Source organism: Oncorhynchus tshawytscha, linkage group LG16, assembly GCF_018296145.1.
Source record: "Oncorhynchus tshawytscha isolate Ot180627B linkage group LG16, Otsh_v2.0, whole genome shotgun sequence".
NCBI lineage: Eukaryota > Metazoa > Chordata > Actinopteri > Salmoniformes > Salmonidae > Oncorhynchus > Oncorhynchus tshawytscha.
Window position 1 is genome coordinate 47,418,424 of NC_056444.1, and position 24,269 is coordinate 47,442,692.

The 24,269-nt window shown below is 42.6% G+C and overlaps 1 protein-coding gene across 1 annotated transcript in view; it reads left to right on the top strand.

Annotated features, from left to right (window-relative positions):
• The window catches only part of LOC112215172 (bone morphogenetic protein 7-like), a 49,551-nt gene that overhangs the window by 15,980 nt on the left and 9,302 nt on the right, over positions 1–24,269 (top strand). Inside the window, exon 2 of the mRNA XM_024374112.2 lies at positions 22,932–23,124. Within this exon, the coding sequence (XP_024229880.2) occupies positions 22,932–23,124 (193 nt within the window). The remainder of the gene's footprint in view (positions 1–22,931; positions 23,125–24,269) is intronic.

A 24,269-nucleotide genomic window follows, 5' to 3' on the forward strand; every position in this document is an offset into this window, starting at 1 on the left:
TGCGAGGTCGTACAGACACACATTTGTTTTACTATCCTCGTGGGCACCAAAACATTTTATTCCCATTCAAATCTATTTTTCCTAACCCTTAACCCCAAACCAAATCCTCAACCCTAACCCTAACCTTAACCCTAACTCCAAACCCCTAAGCCTAAAATAGGCTCTCAGACACACACATTTTTTGTTGTTGCACTGACTTTCTTGCACAGGCTCTATGCACACTCACTGGACTCCCTCCACACACTCACTGGACTCCCTCCACACACTCACTGGACTCCCTCCGCACACTCACTGGACTCCCTCCACACACTCACTGGACTCCCTCCACACACTCACTGGACTCCCTCCGCACACTCACTGGACTCCCTCCACACACTCACTGGACTCCCTCCACACACTCACTGGACTCCCTCCGCACACTCACTGGACTCCCTCCACACACTCACTGGACTCCCTCCACACACTCACTGGACTCCCTCTGCACACTCACTGGACTCCCTCCACACACTCACTGGACTCCCTCCACACACTCACTGGACACCCTCCACACACTCACTGGACTCCCTCCGCACACTCACTGGACTCCCTCCACACACTCACTGGACTCCCTCCACACACTCACTGGACTCCCTCCCACACTCACACATATTACACACACACTCACACATACTACACACACACACACACACACACACACACACACACACACACACACACACACACACACACACACACACACACACACACACACACACACACTATATAGGTCATTCTACAGTGGTGAAATTAGGGGTTGGAAACAAATTCAGATTTGTATCCTATTTTTCCAATTCTTTCAGCAAACGTCTTCCAACATACAGAATGTCAGGTAGACAAACAATATGTTCAAATGTATGCGAACACCCCTTAAAATGTGTGGATTTGGCTATGTCAACCATACCCGTTGCTGACAGGTGTATAAATTCGAGCACACAGACATGCAATCTCCGTAGACAAACATTGGCAGTGGAATAGCCTTACTCAAAGTGGCACTGTCGTAGGATGCCACTTTTCCAACAAGTCAGTTCGTCAAATGTCTGCCCTGCTAGAGCTGCCCCAGTCAACTGTAAGTGACGTTGTTGTGAAGTGGAAATGTCTAAGAGCAACAACGCCTCAGCCGAAGGGGTAGGTCACAAGCTCACAGAACGGGACCGATGAGTCCTGAAGTGCGTAGCTCGTAAAAATCGTCTGTTGCAACACTCAATATCTCTGGAAGCAATGTCAGCACAATAACATGAAATAGGTTTCCATAGCCAAGCAGCCGCACACAAGCCTAAGATCACATGCCATGCACAATGCCATGTGTCAGCTGGGGGTGGTGTAAAGCTCGCCGCCATTGGACTCTGGAGCAGTGGAAATGCATTTTCTGGAGTGATGAATCACACTTCATCATCTGGCAGTCCAACAGACGAATCTGGATTTGGCAGATGCCAGGAGAACGCTACCTGCCCGAATGCATAGTGGCAACTGTCAAGTTTGGTGGAGGAGGATTAATGGTCTGGGGCTGTTTTCATGGTTTGGGCTCCTTAGTTCCAGTGAAGGGACATTTTAACACTACAGCACACAATGACATTCTAGACGATTCTGTGCTTCCAACTTTGTGGCAACAGTTTGGGAAAGGGCCCGTTTCTTTTTCAGCATGGCAATGCCCTAAGCGCACAAAGCAAGGTCCATGCAGAAATGGTTTGTGGAGATTGGTGTGGAAGAACTTGACTAGCCTGCACAGAGCCTTGACCCCAAACCCCTCCACCCCACCTTTGGGATGAACTGGAACACCATCTGCAGGCCTAATCACCCAAAATCAGTGTCGGACATCACTAATGATCTTGTGGCTGAATGGAAGCAATTCCCCGCAGCAATGTTCCAACATCTAGTGGAAAGTCTTACCAGAAGAGTGGAGGCTTTTATAGCAGCAAAGGGGAACAACTCCCTTTTAATGCCCATGATTTTGGAATGAGATGTTTTACGAGCAGGTGTCCACATACTTTTGGTCATGTAGTATATATACTACTCACACAGTAGAGATCATTTTGAGTAACCTTCTATTACATATTCAATTATATATATTTTTGCATACCAAATTTCACAAAATAGTGAAAACATGATTTTGAACCTGATTTTCAAAACCTTTACATTTATAGAAATATTTGTACTGTTCTCAGTAAAATGTTCAATGTTGATATTATTAATCTTAAAGTTGTTGATTGATTGAATTACTTATGCATCCAATTAATTATGTTGTTAGATGTTTAAATGACCACTTTACCTATCATTATTTTTGGCAAAATAACAGGTCAAGTGTCATTCATAGAGATAAATGGAGGACTCTAGATTTATTTAACTTATTTTATTATAGACGTTGCCATTTAGGGCTTCCACCGTTTTAAAAGTAGTCAACTAGGTGGGGATTCCTATGGGTTGGGAGTGAGCAGCCAATGATCAGAGAGCATTGTCTTACTCAAATTGGGTTGCCTGTGGTTTGTAAACCAAAGACTAAGGTAATATTCAAGAGCTAAGAGCAAGATTTATACCAAGACATTGGTCCTAAGATTCAGACCCGGACCCAGTCCCATTTGGCAAATCTGACCATAACTCTATCCTCCTTATTCCTGCTTACAAACAAAAACTCTAACAGGAAGTACCAGTGACACGCTAAATATGGAAGTGGTCCGATGAAGCGGATGCTAAGCTACAGGACTGTTTCGCTAGCACAGAATGGAATATGTTCCAGGAGTCATCTGATGGCATTGAGGAGTTTATAACACATCAATCACCGGCTTTATTAATAAGAGCATTGACGACATCTTCCATACAGTGATTGTACGCACAGTACATACCCCAACCAGAAGCCAAGGATTACAGGCAACATCCTCACTGGGCTAAATGCTAGAGCTGCCGCCTTCAAGGTGCTTAAAAAAAATACTGCTACGCCATCCAATGAACCATCAAACAGGTAAAGCATCAATACAGGACCAAGATCGAATCCTAATACACCGGCTCTGATGCTCGTCAGATGTGCCATGGCTTGGTATCATGGAATACAAAGGGAAACCCAGCCATGAGCTGCCCAGTGATGCGAGCCTACCAGAGGAGCTAAATGTTATCAATGCTCGCTTTGAGGCAAGCAACACTGAAGCATGCATGAGTGCACCAGCTGTTCTGGATGACTGTGTGATCACGCTCTCCGTAGCCGATGTAAGACCTTTAAACAGGTTAACATTGACAAGGCCGCAGGGCCAGATGGATTACCAGGATGCGTACTCAGAGCATGTGCTGACCAGCTCGCAAGTGTCTTCACTGACATTTTCAACCTCTCCCTGACCCACTCTGTAATACGTACATATTTCAAGCAGACCACTGTAGTCCTTGTGCCCAAGAACACCATGGTAACCTGTCTAAATGACTATCGCCTTGTGGCACTCACATCTGTAGCCATGAAATTCTTTAAAAGGGTGGTCCTGGCTCCCAGACACTCTGGACCCACTTCAATTTGCATACCACCCCAACACACCCACAGGTAGTATGTCTGATCACCAATGACGACAAGACAGCCTAGAGGGAGGAGATAAGAGACCTGGAAGTGTGGTGCAAGGACAACAACCTCTCCCTCAACGTCAGCAAGACAAAGGAGCTGATCGTGGACTACAGGAAATGGAGGGCAGAGCATGCCCCCATTCACATTGACGAGGCTGTAGGGGAGTGGGTTGAGAGCTTCAAGTTTCTCAGTGTCCACATCACTAAGGACCCATCATTGTCCAAACACACAGACACAGTTGTGTAGAGGGCAAGACGATGCCTCTGCCTCCTCAGAAGGCTGAAAAGGTTTGTCATGGGCCCTCAGATCCTCACAAAGTTTGACAGCTGCGCTATTGAGAACATCTTGACTGGCTGTATCACTTGGTATAGCAACTGCTTGGCATCTGACTGCAAGGCACTACAGAGGGTAGTGTAGGATCAAAAGGGTCCTGAACAGCTTCTTCCCCCAATGCAATTAGATTGCTGAAGAGTTAATCAAATGGCTACCCGGACTATTTACATTGACCCATTTGTTTTGTTGCACTGACTTTCTTGCACAGGCTTCTATGCACACTCACTGGACTCCCTCCACACACTCACTGGACTCCCTCCACACACTCACTGGACTCCCTCCACACACTCACTGGACTCCCTCCACACACTCACGGGACTCCCTCCACACACTCACTGGACTACCTCCGCACACTCACTGGACTCCCTCCACACACTCACACATACTACACTGTCACACATACACTACACACATACACACACACACACACACACACACACACACACACACACACACACACACACACACACACACACACACACACACACACACACACACACACACACACACACACACACACACACACACACACACACACACACACACACACATAATTCTGTTATTGTCTATCCTGATCAGGATAATTTTTTAACTCTGTTGTATTTGGCACATGTGACAAATACATTGTATTTAATTTATTTGAGACCATGAGGAGTTAAAGGCCTAGTGCAGTCAAAAACAAGATTTCCTTGTGTTTTATATATACAGTACTTCCACACCATGAGGTTGGAAAAATACTGTGAAATTATGGAAATTATGATAATGCTGTTTTAATGTAAGAGCTATTTGAAAAGATTGCCTGAAATTTCAGCCTGTTTTGGTGGGATGGAGTTTTGGCCTGCCCGGTAAATAAGTCAATCGAACAATAAGAAAGAGAGTTCCAAACATTTCTGCCAATAACAGCTAGTTTTCATTTTTCCTCTCATCACTGAGACCACTCTCAGACAGTCCTAGTAAAATTCTTGCTTAAGAAATTGCTCTTTGCTAAGAAGCTATTTTTGATTCTTTTTGTGAATTTTAATTGAAAATCACAGTAAGGTACTTAATTGTTACCCAGAAATGATTTGATATTGAGATTTTAAAAAACGGCTGCATTGGACCTTTACAGACCAAATGTATGTGGTTTTGAGTGATCTCAAGACCAAGACCACAAGATCCAGAGTCCATGGGCCCTTAGTTCAATTGTAAGATACTCGAGAGTAAACTCGAATACAGTACAGTAGAGCACAGTACAGCAGGGTACAAAACCATAAAGTACAGAACATTAGATTGCAATAGACTAGAGTACAGTAATGTATAGGAGAGTACAGTACAGTAGAGTAAAGTAGAGTAGGGTACTTATTTGTTTTATGTTTATTTGTCTAACGGATCTCTTCTTCATCTGAGGAAGATTAAGAAGGATCGGACCAATATGCAGCGTGGTAAGGGTTCGTCATAATTTATTGACAGAACGCACAAAACAAAATAACAAAGTGAAATGGAAGAAACGAAACAGAAAATAACCACCCACCACCAAAATAGGGAAAACAGGCTACCTAAGTATGATTCTCTATCAGAGACAGCAATCGACAGCTACCTCTGATTGAGAACCATACCAGGCCAAACACAGAAATATAACATAGAAAAAAGAACATAGACTACCCACCCCAACTCACGCCCTGACCAAACTAACACAAAGACATAAAAAAGGAACTAAGGTCAGAACTTGACAATTTGGATCCCCATTAGCTTTCGCAGAAGCAGCATCTATTCTTCCTGGGGTCCACAAAAAAACACAACATGACAACTAACAAAACACTTACAGACAAGGAAAGTCACACACAAACATTTTTTAATACATACAATACAGCTAAAACATTGTGTGTTAGAGTGTCTGTGTGTGTGTTTGTGTGTCCCCCCTAATTGTCCCCTCCATTCCATGAGTTGTTTTTCAATCAGTAATTTAGCTGTTTGCTTGAGTAATTTGAGATGGAAGGGAGTTACATGCGATCATGGCTCTGTATAAAACACTCTGTTGGCCTGAATTCGTATTGGTCTTGGGGACTGTGAAGAGACCCCTGGTGGCATGTCTTGTGCATAGTGGGACTATGACTTTAATAAGGTGTGAAGAGGGCATCTATGCCTAATTACCTCAACTAACATGTACCCCCACACATTGACTCGGCACCGGTACCCCCTGTATATAGCCTCGTTGTTGTTATGTAATTTTCTTGTGCTACTTTTTGATTTGATTTGATTTTTTTTATTACTTTAGTTTATTTAGTGAATATTTTATTTTATCTCTATTTCTTGAACTGCATTGTTGGTTAAGGGCTTAAGGGCATTTCACGGTAAGCACACCTGTTGTATTCGGCGCATTTGACAACATTTTATTTTATTTGTGGGGTATGCATGAGTATCTGAGCTGAATGTTATTTGATTATACAGACAATCTGGAGTTTGTGTCACAGTAATATTTCTCAGAAAAACTAAAAGAGAAGCAGTTAATCTCTCGTCAACCCTTAACCAGGAAAGACCTGCACACATGTTGTTGATGTTAGTTCTGTATGTGCAGTTTAGGGCAAGGCGTGCTGATCTGTTATGAGCCAGCTGCAGCTTTGCTAGGTCTGTCTTTGCTACACTTGACCATATTACCGGACAGAGATCGGACAAGACCAGAGCCTGAACAACTATTACAGTTGATGTTTGTGTAAAAAAATGCCGAACATCTTTTTATAACAGACATACCCCTCCCCATCTTCACAAAAACATTGTCAATATGACTTGCCCATGATAATTGACCATCCAATGTTATACCTAGGAATTTAGGTTCCTCAGCTTGTTCAATGGTCACACCCTTTATGTACAACTCGAATTGAGGTTTAGGTCTTAGAGAATGTTTTGAACCAAATACAATGCTTTTAGTTGTAGATGTATTTAAGACCAGTTTATTATTAATCTCCCATTCTGATACTGACTGTAACTCCTTATTTATTTATTTTAGTGAGCTCACTGGCTTTTGGTGCTGACATGTTTAGTGAACATTTGATTTTATCTCTATTTCTTGAACTGCATTGTTGGTTAAGGGCTTGTAAGTAAGCATTTCACGCAATGAAATTGCAATGAAATCCACATACATAAACAGTCTAGCTGTATGTAACAGTGGCAAACAATTTGTAAAATAGAGAAGCATAACGACACAAGGCAATTGCCCTGAGGGACACCACAATTTACATATCTGATGTTAAAAAAGCTTCCATGGACGAATGCCCTCTGGGTTCTAATTGTATGAATAACTATCCAACCATGTGATGGCAAGTGATGTAAAGCCATAGGAAGTGAGTTTTTTCAATATCAATGTATGATCAATAACACCAAAGGCTGCACTGAAATGTGACAATACAACTCCAACTATCATCTTAATAATTGTGACCCACCACCTTAATTCGGTTTTATGTAGCAACATTTGACATGGTGTTTTTTACATTGGATAAAAGTAGAGATTCATATTATATACTGTATCATACACTGCAGTTTAGGAACAATGGGAAAGTAATTCTGCTTGAAAGCTGCTAAACTTGTAACCCCACTTTTGAGAAAATAGCCCTAGAATGTTTTGGGACATCTACTGGAGTGCTCTTCTTTATCTACACCCATTCAGCATCATTCACACCCTCTTAGTCTTAGCCCCACCCATCTCTTTAAGGATTCTCATGTGAGGCCTTGTGCTAAACAGAGTGAGCTAAACAATGAACCATAATCCCAACCCATACTACTGATTATCATAGCTAACCATCATGCATTAATCTGCAGGTAGCTAAAGCTAACCAACAAGGTTCTTAGCTAGCTAGCTAACAGTATGCTTCAAATTGCAATGAAAATGACTTTGAAATACATAGAAACGTATAATATCTGAAAATGTAGCTAGACTCCAACCCGTATGCATTGATGAATGCTTCTCCCTCTCTGTCATGGATGCCATGGTTTCCCCGAGTTTGAACATGTCATCCAGAGACAGGTGTTTTATACAACAGCCTTCTGTGTTCTCTTTTTGAGTCCCTCCACATTTACAATCATTCTCTGCTTCCACAGGGCATTCCATGGATTTCAAAACTCTGTCAACTTCTTCTGTGACAACACTTTTGATTGCCGTTTCTTCCACATCACTGTCATCAGAAGACTCTACAATGTCTGGTTTAATTATTAGTATTTTTTAACCTAAATCAGGGATTTTCTCATCGTCTGATTCGTGTGCATGATCGTCCTCCAGAAAGTAGTCCATCAAATCAAATCAAATCAAATCAAATTTTATTTGTCACATACACATGGTTAGCAGATGTTAATGCGAGTGTAGCGAAATGCTTGTGCTTCTAGTTCCGACAATGCAGTAATAACGAACAAGTAATCTAACTAACAATTCCAAAAAAACTACTGTCTTATACACAGTGTAAGGGGATAAAGAATATGTACATAAGGATATATGAATGAGTGATGGTACAGAGCAGCATAGGCAAGATACAGTAGATGATATCGAGTACAGTATATACATATGAGATGAGTATGTAAACCAAGTGGCGTAGTTAAAGTGGCTAGTGATACATGTATTACATAAGGATGCAGTCGATGATATAGAGTACAGTATCTACGTATGCATATGAGATGAATAATGTAGGGTAAGTAACATTATATAAGGTAGCATTGTTTAAAGTGGCTAGTGATATATTTACATCATTTCCCATCAATTCCCATGATTAAAGTGGCTGGAGTAGAGTCAGTGTCATTGACAGTGTGTTGGCAGTAGCCACTCAATGTTAGTGGTGGCTGTTTAACAGTCTGATGGCCTTGAGATAGAAGCTGTTTTTCAGTCTCTCGGTCCCAGCTTTGATGCACCTGTACTGACCTCGCCTTCTGGATGACAGCGGGGTGAACAGGCAGTGGCTCGGGTGGTTGATGTCCTTGATGATCTTTATGGCCTTCCTGTAGCATCGGGTGGTGTAGGTGTCCTGGAGGGCAGGTAGTTTGCCCCGGTGATGCGTTGTGCAGACCTCACTACCCTCTGGAGAGCCTTACGGTTGAGGGCGGTGCAGTTGCCATACCAGGCGGTGATACAGCCCGCCAGGATGCTCTCGATTGTGCATCTGTAGAAGTTTGTGAGTGCTTTTGGTGACAAGCCGAATTTCTTCAGCCTCCTGAGGTTGAAGAGGCGCTGCTGCGCCTTCCTCACGATGCTGTCTGTGTGAGTGGACCAATTCAGTTTGTCTGTGATGTGTATGCCGAGGAACTTAAAACTTGCTACCCTCTCCACTACTGTTCCATCGATGTGGATGGGGGTGTTCCCTCTGCTGTTTCCTGAAGTCCACAATCATCTCCTTAGTTTTGTTGACGTTGAGTGTGAGGTTATTTTCCTGACACCACACTCCGAGGGCCCTCACCTCCTCCCTGTAGGCCGTCTCGTCGTTATTGGTAATCAAGCCTACCACTGTTGTGTCGTCCGCAAACTTGATGATTGAGTTGGAGGCGTGCATGGCCACGCAGTCGTGGGTGAACAGGGAGTACAGGAGAGGGCTCAGAACGCACCCTTGTGGGGCCCCAGTGTTGAGGATCAGCGGGGAGGAGATGTTGTTGCCTACCCTCACCACCTGGGGGCGGCCCGTCAGGACTTTGTCTCAGTGATCTTTGCCGATAGCGCCTGTTAAATTCAGGGCAGCAATGTGGAGAACAGAAGCCACAATTTTGCAGTTATTTTTTCTATAAAAAAGTCACGGTAGCATGGATGATCTACACATACTGAGCAGCTCATGTTATGGACAGAAGCATGTTACGTGGCAGACCAATCCGAACTCATCTCTCGACATGTCCAGCCCATCCATTATCTCAGCCAATCATGGCTAGCAGGATGGTTCCCGTCTTTTTCCGTGGCTAAACCAACTTAGGCTTGTAATTTAACAATTGTATTCATATTTACAGATTGCATATATGTTTGTTATTAAGGCACATGTTCCATAAGGTATTTCTGAGAGAAGAAAAATGATAAAAAATAATAAGAATTACGTTCAAATGCCTCTTGTAACGATGTACGCTGAGAGTCGGGAAGCAAGTTCAGGGAGTGAATACATTTAATAAATAAAAGAACAAAACAAGAAACACAAACAGTGCACCGACATGAAAAGGCTACAATGACGACTGGGGAAGAAACCAAAGGGGGTGACATATAAAGGGCAGGTAATCAAGGAGGTGATGGAGTCCAGGTGAGTGTCTCAGGTGCGCGTAACGATGGTGACAGGTGTGCGCCTAGCTTCTTGAAATGGGTGACTTATAATATTATTTTTTTTTACCAATGATCAGTGCAGTACAAGTTGAGTGCCCTTCACTATATGCATGCTGAATGTCACTGTTTCATTTGTTCTCTGAAAAATTGCATTGCATGTGGTCAAACACAATCCTCTCCATCAGTTTAAAAATAACAGGCAGAAAACTGATTGGGCGGCTGTTAGAGCCAGCAAAGTGTGCTTTACTATTTTTAGGCAGTGGAATTACTTAAGCTTCCTTCCACACCTGTGGACACACTCCTTTAGGCTTTGGTAAAATATATAGCAAGTTTCCCATCGATGTTCTCTATACCTGGTAGCTTATCATTGTTGATGGAAAACAATTTTTACACCTCTCCCACACTAACTTGACCAAATTCAAAACAGAAATCATTCTCTTTCATTGTTAGATATTTTATACAACAATATTGGTTCACTGTGATAGAGAAGCACTGTCCTCTCTATGACTCCCCCCTTTGGCTTTGGATGCCATGGTAACAACGCAGGCTAACATTGGTATTCCACGCAGTTCCAGACAGGGCAGGTCACAGGGCAGATTTAAACAGTAACAAACAGCACAGCCACAAGCTCGGGACAATCCGCTGTCCCAGCCACAAGTGCTAACCGCGTTGTGAGCTATTTTCAATTGTCAAGGAAAAGTTCCTAGCTTGATAGCAAGTTAGCAGCTAGGCTAGCTGCTACTCCAAGCAGCTCTTCAAACATTTGGTTGGCAGGATCCCTGGGCAGGTAGATTGGTCCCAGCAACTGAGGCTAACCGCGTTGTAGGATACAAATTCAACAGGTAGCTAGTAACCAATCCTATTCAAAAGAACACTTTTTCAGAGACTTTCAAAACAGCAAACTGAGTTATCAACAAACCTAGCACTCCCTCGTTCTACGTTCTAGCTGACTGGCATGTCAGATTGTACACATTTTTTTGTAGACATCAAGGAACCTACCAGGTACAACCCTAAATCCGTAAACATGGGCATCCTCATAGAAACATGGGCATCCTTCATAGTTGAAGTCGGAAGTTTGCATACACCTTAGCCAAATACATTTAAACTCAGTTTTTAACATTTCCTGACATAGTAAAAATTCCCTGTCTTAGGTAAGTTAGGATCACCACTTTATTGTAAGAATGTGAAATGTCAGAATAATAGTAGAGAGAATGTTTTATTTAATCTTTTATTTCTTTCATCACACTGCTAGTGGTTCAGAAGTTTACATACACTCAATTAGTATTTGGTAGCATTGCCTTTACATTGTTTAACTTGGGTCAAACGTTTTGGGTAGCCTTCCACAAGCTTCCCACAATTAGTTGAATTTTGGACCATTTCTCCAGGCGGAGCTGGTGTAACTGAGTCAGGATTGTAGGCCTCCTTGCTCGCACACGCTTTTTCAGTTCCGCCCACAAATTTTCTATGGGATTGAGGTCAGGGCTTTGTGATGGCCACTCCAATACCTTGACTATGTTGTATTTAAGCCATTTTGCCACAACTTTGGAAGTATACTTGGTGTCATTGTCCATTTGGAAGACCCATTTGCGACCAGGCTTTAACTTCCTGACTGATGTCTTGAGATGTTGCTTCAATATATCCACGTAATTTTCCTCCCTCATCATGCCATCTATTTTGTGAAGTGCACCAGTCCCTCCTGTAGCAAAGCACCCCGCACAACATGATCCTGACACCCCCGTGCTTCACGGTTTGAGATGGTGTTCTTCGGCTTGCAAGCATCCCCCTTCAACTATATCATCCCGACCAATTTGCCCTTCAAACACACATCTGCTGTCTTCAACCAGGATCTCAGCAATCACTGCCTCATTGCCTGCATCCGTAATGGGTCCGCGGTCAAACGACCACCCCTCATCACTGTCAAACGCTCCCTAAAATATTTCAGTAAGCAGGCCTTTCTAATCGACCTGGCCTTGGTTTCCTGCAAGAAAATTATCATTAATTACAAATAATTTATAGACTGCAAGAAATCCAAACAGATGTATTTGACTAACTAACCTCATCCCGTCAGTAGAGGATGCCTGGTTGTTCTTTAAAAGTGCTTTCCTCGCCATCTTAAATAAGCATGCCCCTTTTAAAAAATGTAGAACTAAGAACAGATATAGCCCCTTGTTCCTGTGGCGCACCCCTTGTTCCTGTGGCGATATAGCCCACATCCTGTGGCGTACTGCATTAGCATTGAAGAGCCCCCTCGATATGCACTGAGACTAGGAAACACTATCACCACCGATAAATCCTTGTTAATCGAGAATTTCGTTAAGCATTTCTTTACGGCTGGCCATGCTTTCCACCTGCTTTCCATGCCTCTTAAGGATCTGCCCCTTTTTCAAATTTTCACCTGAAATGACATACCCAAATCTAACTGCCTGTAGTTCAGGCCCTGAAGCAAGGATATGCATATTTTTGTTACAATTTGAAAGGAAACACATTGAAGTTTGTGGAAATGTGAAAGGAATGTATGAGAATAACACACAATAGATCTGGTAAAAGATAATGCAAAGAAAAATCCAACCGTTCTTTTGTATTTTTTTTGTACCATCATCTTTGAATTGCAAGACAAAGGCCATAATGTATAATTCCAGCCCAGGTGCAATATAAATGTTAGTGTATGCGCAACCTTTTAGACTGATCCAATGAGCCATTGTATTTCTGTTCAAAATGTTATATCAAGACTGCCCAAATATGCCTAATTTGTTTATTAATAACTTTTTATGTTCAAAATTGTGCACTCTCCTCAAACAATACACTCAAACACTGTAATAGCTACTGCAAATTGGACAGTGCAGTTATATTAACAATAATTTAAGCTTTCTGACAATATCAGATATGTCTATGTCCTGGGAAATTTTCTTTTTACTTACAATCTCATGCTAATCACATTAGCCTACGTTAGTTCAACCGTCCCGTGGAATGGACACTGATCCCGAAGAATCTTAGACAGATGTTTAAAAATGAACAAAAGTCCTGATTACTGGTATCTTTCAATGTAATAATAAAACAACTCAAGATGTTCTATTGAAATAATAGTGTTAAAAACATTAAGAAAATTAGTAATGGCTTTATTTATATTTTATTAAATGCCCTTATCCAGAGCGACTTGCAGGAGCAATTAGGGTTATGTAACCAAGAGCACATCAACAGATCTTTCACGTAGTCGGCTCAGGGATTTGAATCGGTGACCTTTCGGTTGCTGTTCCAATGTTCTTAACCACTAGTTTACCTGGTGTTTTCAAACACGAGGCAGGGTTTGGGACAGCCACTGCTCCATAGAAATAGGTATATAAACTATGACCTTGTACTATATTAATTTAGCAATGTTTGGCATTGCCTTGGATTGAATAAGAACATATTATGATCTAAATAGATTTCATAAGTGTGGAGACTTAACAAATCTTTTAAGTAGAGTTTTGGGGGTGAGGCTGTTTTTTGCACCACTTCTATAGAATCACCCATATAGCCTACACACTAATGATACGGGGGTCAGCTGTTCATTCACCCGCACTGGCACGCAATTGCTAATAACCCATCTGCAAGCGCCCGACTATAGGTGATCAAGTGAAAATCTGAGGCCCGCACCAGACCCTAACCCGTAAATATAGAACATGCTCGGTCGTACAGTCAAACATGCAAGAACAGTTTTATGACACGGGGTGCAGGATTTTTTTATACATATGTTTCTGCTTATATTTTTCGAAATTTTTGTCGGCTATTTGTTAGTCAACTTGTCTATAAGATACATGCAGTCTCTCTTCTGTCGCAAACCCTTGCTCACCAGGAAATACAGTGGCAAGAAAAGTATGTGAACCCTTTGGAATGACCTGGATCTCTGCATGCATTTTGCATACCATTTGATCTGATCTTCATCTAAGTCACAACAATAGACAAACTTAAACTAATAACACACAAATGATTGTATTTTTCTTGTCTATATTGAATACATCATTTAAACATTCACAGTGTAGATGGGAAAAAGTATGGGAACCCCTAGGCTAATGACTTCTCCAAAAGCTAATTGGAGTCAGGAGTCAACTAACCTGGAGTCGAATCAATGAGACGAGATGGGAGATTTTGGTTAAAGCTGCCATGCCCCATCATTTTTTTGAGTTTGCTATTCACAAGAAGCAATTGTCTGAGAAGAACCATGCCTCGGACAAAAGAGATCTCAGAACACCTAAGATTAAGAATTGTTGCCTTGCATAAAGCTGGAAAGGGTTACAAAAGTATCTCTAAAAGTCAGTCCACGGTAAGACAAATTGTCTATAAATGGAGACATTTCAGCACTGTTGCTACTCTCCCAAGGAGTGGCCATCCTGCAAAGATGACTGCAAGAGCACAGCGCAGAATGCTCAATGAGGTTAAGAAGATTCCTAGTGTCAGCTAAAGACTTACAGAAATCTCTGTAAGATAATAACATCTCTGTTGACGAGTCTACAAACGTAACAATAAACAAGAATGGTGTTCATGGGAGGACACCGCGGAAGAAGCCATTGCTGTCCAATTTTTTTAATTTCTGCACATCTGAAGTTTGCAAAAGAGCACCTGGATGTTCCACAGTGCTACTGGCAAAATATTCTGTGGACAGATGAAAGTTGTGTTGTTTGGAAGGAACTCACAACGCTATTTATGGAGAAAAAAGGCACAGCACAGCAACATCAAAACCGCATACCAATTGTAAACTATGGTGGAGGGAGCATCATGGTTTGGGGCTGCTTTGCTGCCTCAGGGCCTGGACAGCTTGCTATCAATGGAAAAAGGAATTCCCAAGTTCATCAAGACATTTTGCAGGAGAATGTAAGGCTATCAATTGAAGCTCAACAGAAGTTAGGCAATGCAACAGCACAATAACCCAAAAGACAGAAGTAAAACAGCAACAGAATGATTTGAACAGAAGTACACCTTCTGGAGTGGCCCAGTCAGTCCTGACCTCAACCCGATTGAGATGCTGTGGCGTGACCTCAAGAGAGCGGTTCACACCAGACATCCCAAGAACATTGTGGAACTGAAACAGTTTTGTAAAGAGGAATGGTCCAAATTCCTCCTGACCGTTGTGCAGGTCTGATCCGCAACTACGGAAAACGTTTGGTTGAGGTTATTGCTGCCAAAGGAGGGTCAACCTGTTATCCAAGGGTTCACATACTTCTTCCAACCTGCACTGTGAATGTTTACACGGTGTGTTCAATTAAGACATGCACAATTATAATTGTTTGTGTGTTATTAGTTTAAGCAGACTGTGTTTGTCTATTGTTGTGACTTAGATGAAGATCAGATCAAATTTAATTACCAATTTATGCAGAAATCCAGGTAATTCTAAATGGTTCAACCATACTTTTTCTTCCCACCTTTATGTCATACATCGATAGAATGAATGCTTCAATTTAGTTGACATCTGTAGTTTTCTATTTCATCTCTGCTTCTCTTGCAAAGCAAAGACATTTTAGGGACCAGGGAGAAAATGCTATAAAAAATATACAAAAACAGGAAAGATCAGCTTGAAAGGTTTTAAGGGTATTTAATAAACACATCTGGTTTGAAACAGCCTATGTAGCATCAACATGTGTCAGGAATATTAATTTCAGAGTCAAAATTGACTACAAAGTGTAATTAAGATAGTTTTGGTCATAATGTCAGTCTCGTCCAAAACGGAGTTTAGTTAGTGACTACATCATGACTAACTTGAGGGTTTGGTTTGAGATCAAGAGATCAACACATGATTAATTGATGCTTCTATCTAATAGACCAGGGGTCCCCAACTACATTCAGCCTTCAGACAGAACATAGTTATAAAATCATTTGTACACTGCAAATTGACCGTAAGATTACCAAACAGATATAGTATTTGACAAAAACACAATAATTTCAAACCTTGATTACATTGGGATTACGATTACAGATGCATCTCTATTTATGTGTGGGAATACTTGGGAACAGACTTCCTAAAGAAAACTCCTGTTGAGCTGATTCTCTGGTGATTTTACTGTATTTCCTGACAGTATTTTCCTTAAAAAAGGAGTATTATTTTGTTATTATTGTTTTTGTCATAAAACTTGAGTGCCAAATAAAATCACCCATGGACTGAATTTGGGGAACCCTGCAATAGACTAACAGGGGCAGAGGTTTGCGGTGTCTATTTGTTTACAGTAGAGCTAAACCCATTACGCTGTAGCGAAGGCCATAGCGCAGCGGATGTCATCCACTGTCTGCAGCACTGAGATGGAAACACCCATGCTGCTTTTCAGTCCACTGTGACTCTGATGTGCTTTGGCTTAGGCCATACAAAAATCTATATTTTTTTATTGCCACACACCAGATAGGTGCAGTGAAATGTGTTGTTTTACAGGGTCAACCATAGTAGTAGAGCGCCCCTGGAGGAAATTAGGGTTAAGTGCCTTGCTCAAGGACACATCGACAGATTTTTCATCTTGTCGGCTTGATGAGCTGAAGTGGTGGGCTTTATAACTCCTTTCATAGTGAGCTGGGGAAATTTAGTCGGGGGAGAATAGAGGAGAAGAGATGAGAATAGAGGAGAAGAGAAGAGAGGAGGGGAGGGGAAGGGAGAAAATAGAAGAGGAGGGGAGGGGAGGGGAGGGGAGAAAATAGAAGAGGAGGGGAGGGGAGGGGAGGGGAGAAAAGAGAAGAGGGGAGAGGAGCAGGTGTTGGCAGCACTGAGAGCGTTCCTGATGTCTCTCCTGTCAGGCTCCAGTCAGTTACAGTAGTATAATGTATGTATTGTGGACACACTCAGTTGAACCTTTTAAGGATGACTCAGGATGGTGGCATTATGAAAGCCCCCATTCACATGGCAGGCCTATAGCACAGGTGGGGAATGGATGGGGTGGCTGTACTGGTGGGGCGGTACGAGGGTAAGTGGATTATACCAACAAGTTCTCAAAGTTTCACTTTGAAGTTCTACGTATTTTTTGACGCATTCATTCCGAGTGGTTTTGGTCAGGGCTATGGTTTGGGGAAAGCTTAAAACAAAAATAATTCAAGGAAAACTGGTTTGTATTTGTTTCATGAGCATTGATGATATCCCAAAATGTTTTGTAGGTCAGCCATCAAGTTTGCAAGCTATTTATCTTTCAAAACACAGAAATACAAACCAAAAGATTGTTTTTGGGTGTAATTATCCTTTAAAGACAACTTGCTATTTGAAGTATCTTCTTGCTAGAGCATTGTGTGCTGAGGTGTAGCGGTCATAGCAGCGCACTTTGTTCTGAGCAGTGTGCTTTGACGCCGAGCATCATGAGTTTGCGCCAGTGCTGGGCAATAGTTGTTCTTTTTTTATAGGTGAGCGCCGAGGAAGGCATATAGGCATTCTCAGGACCTTTTCAAAACGAAGTCTATTTATAGTGAACAGCCTGGATTATACACACACACACACATTATACACTATGGGTGCCTATGGAAGAGCCAGGACAATAGGAGCCTAGAAGCCAGCCGGCCCAGTAATGAGAGAGAGAGAGAGAGAGAGAGAGAGAGAGAGAATGAGAGAGAGAGAGAGAATGAGAGAGAGAGAGAGAAGAGAGAGAGAGAGAGAGAGAGAGAATGAGAGAGAGAGAGAGAGAGAGCTGTCCCACATTCAACAGTAATTAGATCCATGTCTTTACCCTGCACTCACTGCCCAGTGAGACAGTGCTGCCTTTGTACAACACACACACACACACACACACACATACACACACACACACACACACATGCGCGCGCGTGCACGCACACACACACACCGTTTCTGTCTCTGTGTTATGTGTTCGATATGAATAACAGGGACAAAGTGATCAAGAGGTACAGTAGTGAGGGTAGTTAGAGTGAGGGTAGATAGGGAGAATTACCATAACAGTAAAAAGAAGAATCAGAGATCAAGAGATTAAAAGAGTAGGAGACAGGAGAGACTGAATAGAATCCAAACACTCATCAATGGACAATGTGTTCTCCTCAGTGGATCAGCTTTGCTCACTCACATCCATAGCAGCTGGTACAGCACAAGGACAATGGCATCTGACATCTCAGTGTAAGAAACGGGTGTGTGTGTTTCGGTCTATGCGTGTGTATTCCCTTTGTGTGTGTGTGTGTGTGTGTGTGTGTGTGTGTGTGGACTGGAGGCCTTGGCAGAGATGTGTCCTTGGCAGTACACCCAAAGCTGCTCAGAGGTCTGTCTGATAAAGAGCTGTTGAGTGGGGAGCAGGGTGATGGGGTGCTAGAGAGGGTTGGTTGGTGGGCTTAGGTCATCAGGCCCTGTCCTGATCACAACTGAAAAGAGGAGGGGAGGAGAGGGATGGGAGGGATGGGGAGGGAGGGAGGGAGGGAGGGAGGGAGGGAGGGAGGGAGGGAGGGAGGGAGGGAGGGAGGGAGGGAGGGAGGGAGGGAGGGAGGGGAAGAGTAAATTAGATCATAGTGGAGTTCTCTGTGATCCAACTGAGAAACATGTGACTTCCTATCGACTCAGAGACACACAGGGATTGAAAACACATGCACTGGTCGTGTAGCAGACACATTTTCCAAAGTGACTTTGACAACAGTGACAGAGACACATAATATTCAGAACATGTAGCCCCCATGCAAAATGAAAGATATAACCCTAATGTTGCTAGCTCCGTGTGGGGGTGGGAGAAGAGGAGGAGGCAAAGCCTGGAGATGATGACAGACAAGGCAGTGACCACTGGGACATGCTGCTGGGACATGAGAGGTCAGGGTCAGGGGTATAGCTTCCGGTTATCTGGAGGGGGTGAAGAGGAGTGGAGATGGTGAGATCCTCGTACTTATACCTTGAGTGTGTGTGTCTGCGTGTACAGTTGAAATTCAACAAAACCGTTTGGTATCCACTCCTTGTTATTGGATTTTCAACATTGCACAACAAATTATATTTTTGTAAACTTAAGTTTACAATTTTAATTGAGAAAATAGAAAATAAAGACAAATGGCATGGACAAAATGATTGGCACCCATTGGTTGCACTGCCTTTTGCCAAGATTACTAGCCTATTCAACCTCTCTTTTGTATCGTCTGAGATCCCCAAAGACTGGAAAGCTGCCGCGGTCATCCCTCTTTTCAAAGGGGGAGACACTCTAGACCCAAACTGTTACAGACCTACAGTGGGGCAAAAAAGTATTTAGTCAGCCACCAATTGTGCACGTTCTCCCACTTAAAAAGATGAGAGAGGCCTGTAATTTTCATCATAGGTACACTTCAACTATGACAGACAAAATGAGAAAAAAAATCCAGAAAATCACATTGTAGGATTTTTAATGAATTTATTTGCAAATTATGGTGAAAAATAAGTATTTGGTCAATAACAAAAGTTTATCTCAATACTTTGTTATATAACCTTTGTTGGCAATGACAGAGGTCAAACGTTTTCTGTAAGTCTTCACAAGGTTTTCAAACACTGTTGCTGGTATTTTGGCCCATTCCTCCATGCAGATCTCCTCTAGAGCAGTGATGTTTTGGGGCTGTTGCTGGGCAACACGGACTTTCAACTCCCTCCAAAGATTTTCTATGGGGTTGAGATCTGGAGACTGGCTAGGCCACTCCAGGACCTTGAAATGCTTCTTACGAAGCCACTCCTTCGTTGCCCGGGCGGTGTGTTTGGGATCATTGTCATGCAGAAAGACCCAGCCACGTTTCATCTTCAATGCCCTTGCTGATGGTAGGCTTTGTTACTTTGGTCCCAGCTCTTTGCAGGTTATTCACTAGGTTCCCCCGTTTGGTTCTGGGATTTTTGCTCACCGTTCTTGTGATCATTTTGACCCCACAGGGTGAGATCTTGCGTGGACCCCCAGATCGAGGGAGAATATCAGTGGTCTTGTATGTCTTCCATTTCCTAATAATTTCTCCCACAGTTGATTTCTTCAAACCAAGCTGCTTACCTATTGCAGATTCAGTCTTCCCAGCCTGGTGCAGGTCTACAATTTTGTTTCTGGTGTCCTTTGACAGCTCTTTGGTCTTGGCCATAGTGGAGTTTGGAGTGTGACTGTTTGAGGTTGTGGACAGGTGTCTTTTATATTGATAACAAGTTCAAACAGGTGCCATTAATACAGGTAACGAGTGGAGGACAGAGGAGCCTCTTCAAGAAGAAGTTACAGGTCTGTGAGAGCCAGAAATCTTTCTTGTTTGTAGGTGACCAAATACTTATTTTCCACCATAATTTGCAAATAAATTCATTAAAAATCCTAGTGTGATTTTCTGGATTTTTTTCTTCTCATTTTGTCTGTCATAGTTGAAGTGTACCTATGATTAACATTACAGGCCTCTCTCATCTTTTTAAGTGGGAGAACTTGCACAATTGGTGGCTGACTAAATACTTTTTTGCCCCACTGTATAAGTCTTTGCGAGGTAAAGCCCCGCCTTATCTCAGCTCACTGGTCACCATAGCAACACCCACCCGTGTCATCCTCTCCAGTAGGTATATTTCACTGGTCATACCCAAAGCCAACACTTTCTTTGGCCGCCTTTCCTTCCAGTTCTCTGCTGCCAATCACTGGAACAAATTGCAAAAATCTCTGAAGCTGGAGTCTTATATCTCCCTCTCTAACTAACCTCTCAGCTTACCGATCACTGTACCTGTACACAGCCAATCCAATCTGTAAATAGCACACCCAACTACTTCATCCCCATATTAGTACTTACCCTCTTGCTCTTTTGCACCCCAGTATCTCTACTTGCTCATCATCATCTGCACATCTATCACTCCAGTATTAATGCTAAATTGTAATTATTTTCGCCTCTAGGGCCTATTCATTGCCTACCTCCCTACTCTTCTACATTTGCACACACTGTACATAGATTTTCTATTTTTATTTTATTTTGTGTCATTGACTGTACGTTTGTTTATGTGTAACTCTGTGTTGTTGTTTTTATCGCACTGCTTTGCTTTTTCTTGGCCAGGTCGCAGTTGTAAATAAGAACTTGTTCTCAACTAGCCTACCTGGTTAAATAAAGGTGAAATTAAAAAACATTTAAAATTAATAGATAACTGCCAACAAATGCGGTGGGGTTGCTTTGCGGACTCTGGTACTGGGAGCCTTGAATGTGCACAAGGCATCATGAAATCTTCAGATTATCAGGTGTTTTGTAGTCCAATGTTTAACCCAGTGTCTAAAAACTGGGTCTCTATTGAAGGTTGTGGGTCTTCTCAGCAGGACAACGACCCCAAACACACACCCAAAATCACCAAGGAATGGTTAAGAAGAGATGCTGGACTGTTCTTGAGTGGCCAGCGAAGAGTCCAGATCTGAAACGCCTAAAAAACCTATGGCGAGCTCTGAAAACAGAAGTTGGTGGAGGGCATCCCTTAAATATTGAGGAATTAGAGCAGTTTGCGGCTGAAAAGTGGGCCAAATTGTCAGTAGAAAGGTGCAGCAAGCTACAATAAGCGTTTGTCTGCAGTTATCTTGACCAAAGGTGGTGTAACCAAGTACTAGCTGCCAATACATTTGTCCATGCCATTTGTCTTTATTTTCTAATTGAACATTGTAATCTTAAGTTTACAAAAATGTATTTGGTTGTGCAACGTTTTAATCCAATGAAAAGATGTGGTTACCTAACTTTTTATCTTTACATTTCAACTTATTTGAGAAGAAATAGGGAATTATTTAAGAAAAACTGCAAGGGTGCCAATATATTTGGCCACAACTGTATGTGTGCATATGTGGTGTGAGTGTGTACTCCACCTCATGAGATCCAGATGAGAGGAGGAGAGAAGGAGAGGAGAGATGCGTCTCTGGGGTTCGGAGAGGAAGAGAGAGAAAAGGGTATTGTAAAGCTGTCAGAACCTGTCAGCACCACATGCTGTAGCACCAGAACCACATGCATCTCTCAATCATAGGGCTGTAGCACCAGCACCACATGCATCTCTCAATCATAGGGCTGTAGCACCAGAACCACATGCATCTCTCATTCATAGGGCTGTAGCACCAGCACCACATGCATCTCTCAATCATAGGGCTGTACCACCAGCACCACATGCATCTCTCAATCATAGGGCTGTAGCACCAGCACCACATGCATCTCTCAATCATAGGGCTGTAGCACCAGCACCACATGCATCTCTCAATCATAGGGCTGTAGCACCAGCACCACATGCATCTCTCAATCATAGGGCTGTAGCACCAGAACCACATGCATCTCTCAATCATAGGGCTGTAGCACCAGCACCACATGCATCTCTCAATCATAAGGCTGTAGCACCAGCACCAGCACTCTCAATCATAGGGCTGTAGCACCAGTACCACAGCAATCTCAATCATAAGCACCAGCATGTAGCACCAGCACCACATGCATCTCTCAATCATAAGGCTGTAGCACCAGCACCACATGCATCTCTCAATCATAAGGCTGTAGCACCAGCACCACATGCAGCTCTCAATCATAAGGTTGTAGCACCAGCACCACATGCATCTCTCAATCATAGGGCTGTAGCACCAGTACCACATGCATCTCTCAATCATAGGGCTGTAGAACCAGCACCACATGCAGCTCTCTAGCAGTGTAGTCCATGTGCTACATGAAGGAGACATCCATTCAGAGAACCACATGGAGAACATGGATGGATGTGTCTGTCTCACTACATCATCCAAGGTTGTATAAGGGTTATAGACAGTCTGTCCATCTGTCTGTCTGCCTGCCTGTCTGTTCTACCTTCTGTCAGACTCATTATAGTGTGTGTGCATTTGTGTTTGTGGTGTTCTGTTTGTCTCATCCTGTTTGTGCGTTTGCGTGTTCCAGTGGAACACGATTCAGAGCTCCTACCCGTCCGGCGGCACCACCGAGAGTTCCGTTTCGACCTATCACGTATTCCTGAGGGGGAAGCGGTCACCACTGCAGAGTTCCGCATCTATAAGGACTTCATCCACGAACGCTTTGACAATGAAACCTTCCGCATCAGTGTCTACCAGGTGCTGGAGGAACACATTGACAGGTGAGAGTGTGTGTGTGTGTGTGTGGGGGGAGACCAGAAGTCCTCACAAGTATAGTAAAATAAGGAAAATTCAGTCCCCACAAGGAAAAATACTATTTTAGGCTTAGGGTTTAGGTTTAGGTTTATGTTTAGGGATAGGGGATTGGGGTTAATGTTAGGGTTAGGGTTAGATAAAGGGTTAAGGTTATGGGTTTGGGATAATATCATTTATATTGTCTGAACCAGAGCTCTATGACACACTATGCCCTCTGTCAGTAGAATAACCCTGGTCTGGGAGGAATTAATGGATACATGAAGAACAAAGGATATAATATCAGAAAGGAAACGAGGAGAAAAAGAGAACAACTTCCCACATTAAAACAGTGGTAGTGAGTTGGACACTGAAATGATTTTCTCTTAGGTGTGTTTCTTTCTATCTCTTTCTATGCCTCTCTTGCTCTCTCTCACTCTCTCCGCCTCTCTCTCTGCCTCTCTCTCTCAATTCAATTCAATTTATTGGCATGGGAAACATATGTTAACATTGCCAAAGGAAGTGAAGTAGATAATAAACAAAAGTGAAATAAACAATAAAAATGACAGTAAACATTACACTCACAGGAGTTCCCAAATGAATGAAAACATTTCAAATGTCATATTATGTCTATATACAGTGTTGTGACGATGTGTAAATAGTTCAAGTATAAAATGTTAAATAAATAAACATAAATATGGGTTGTATTTACAATGGTGTTTGTTCTTCACAGGTTGCCCTTTCCTTGTGGCAACAGGTCACACATCTTGCTGCTGTGATGGCACTGTGGTATTTCACCCAATAGATATGGGAGTTGATCAAAATTGGGTTTGTTTTCAAATACTTTGTGGATCTGTGTAATCTGAGGGAAATATGTGTCTCTAATATGGTCATACATTTGGCAGGAGGTTAGGAAGTGCAGCTCAGTTTCCACCTCATTTTGTTGGCAGTGTGCACATAGCCTGTCTTCCCTTGAGAGGCAGGTCTGCCTACGGCGGCCTTTCTCAATAGCAAGGCTATGCTCATTGAGTCTGTACATAGTCAAAGCTTTCCTTAAGTTTGGGTCAGTCACAGTGGTCAGGTACTCTGCCACTGTGTACTCTCTGTTTAGGGCCAAATAGCATTCTAGTTTGCT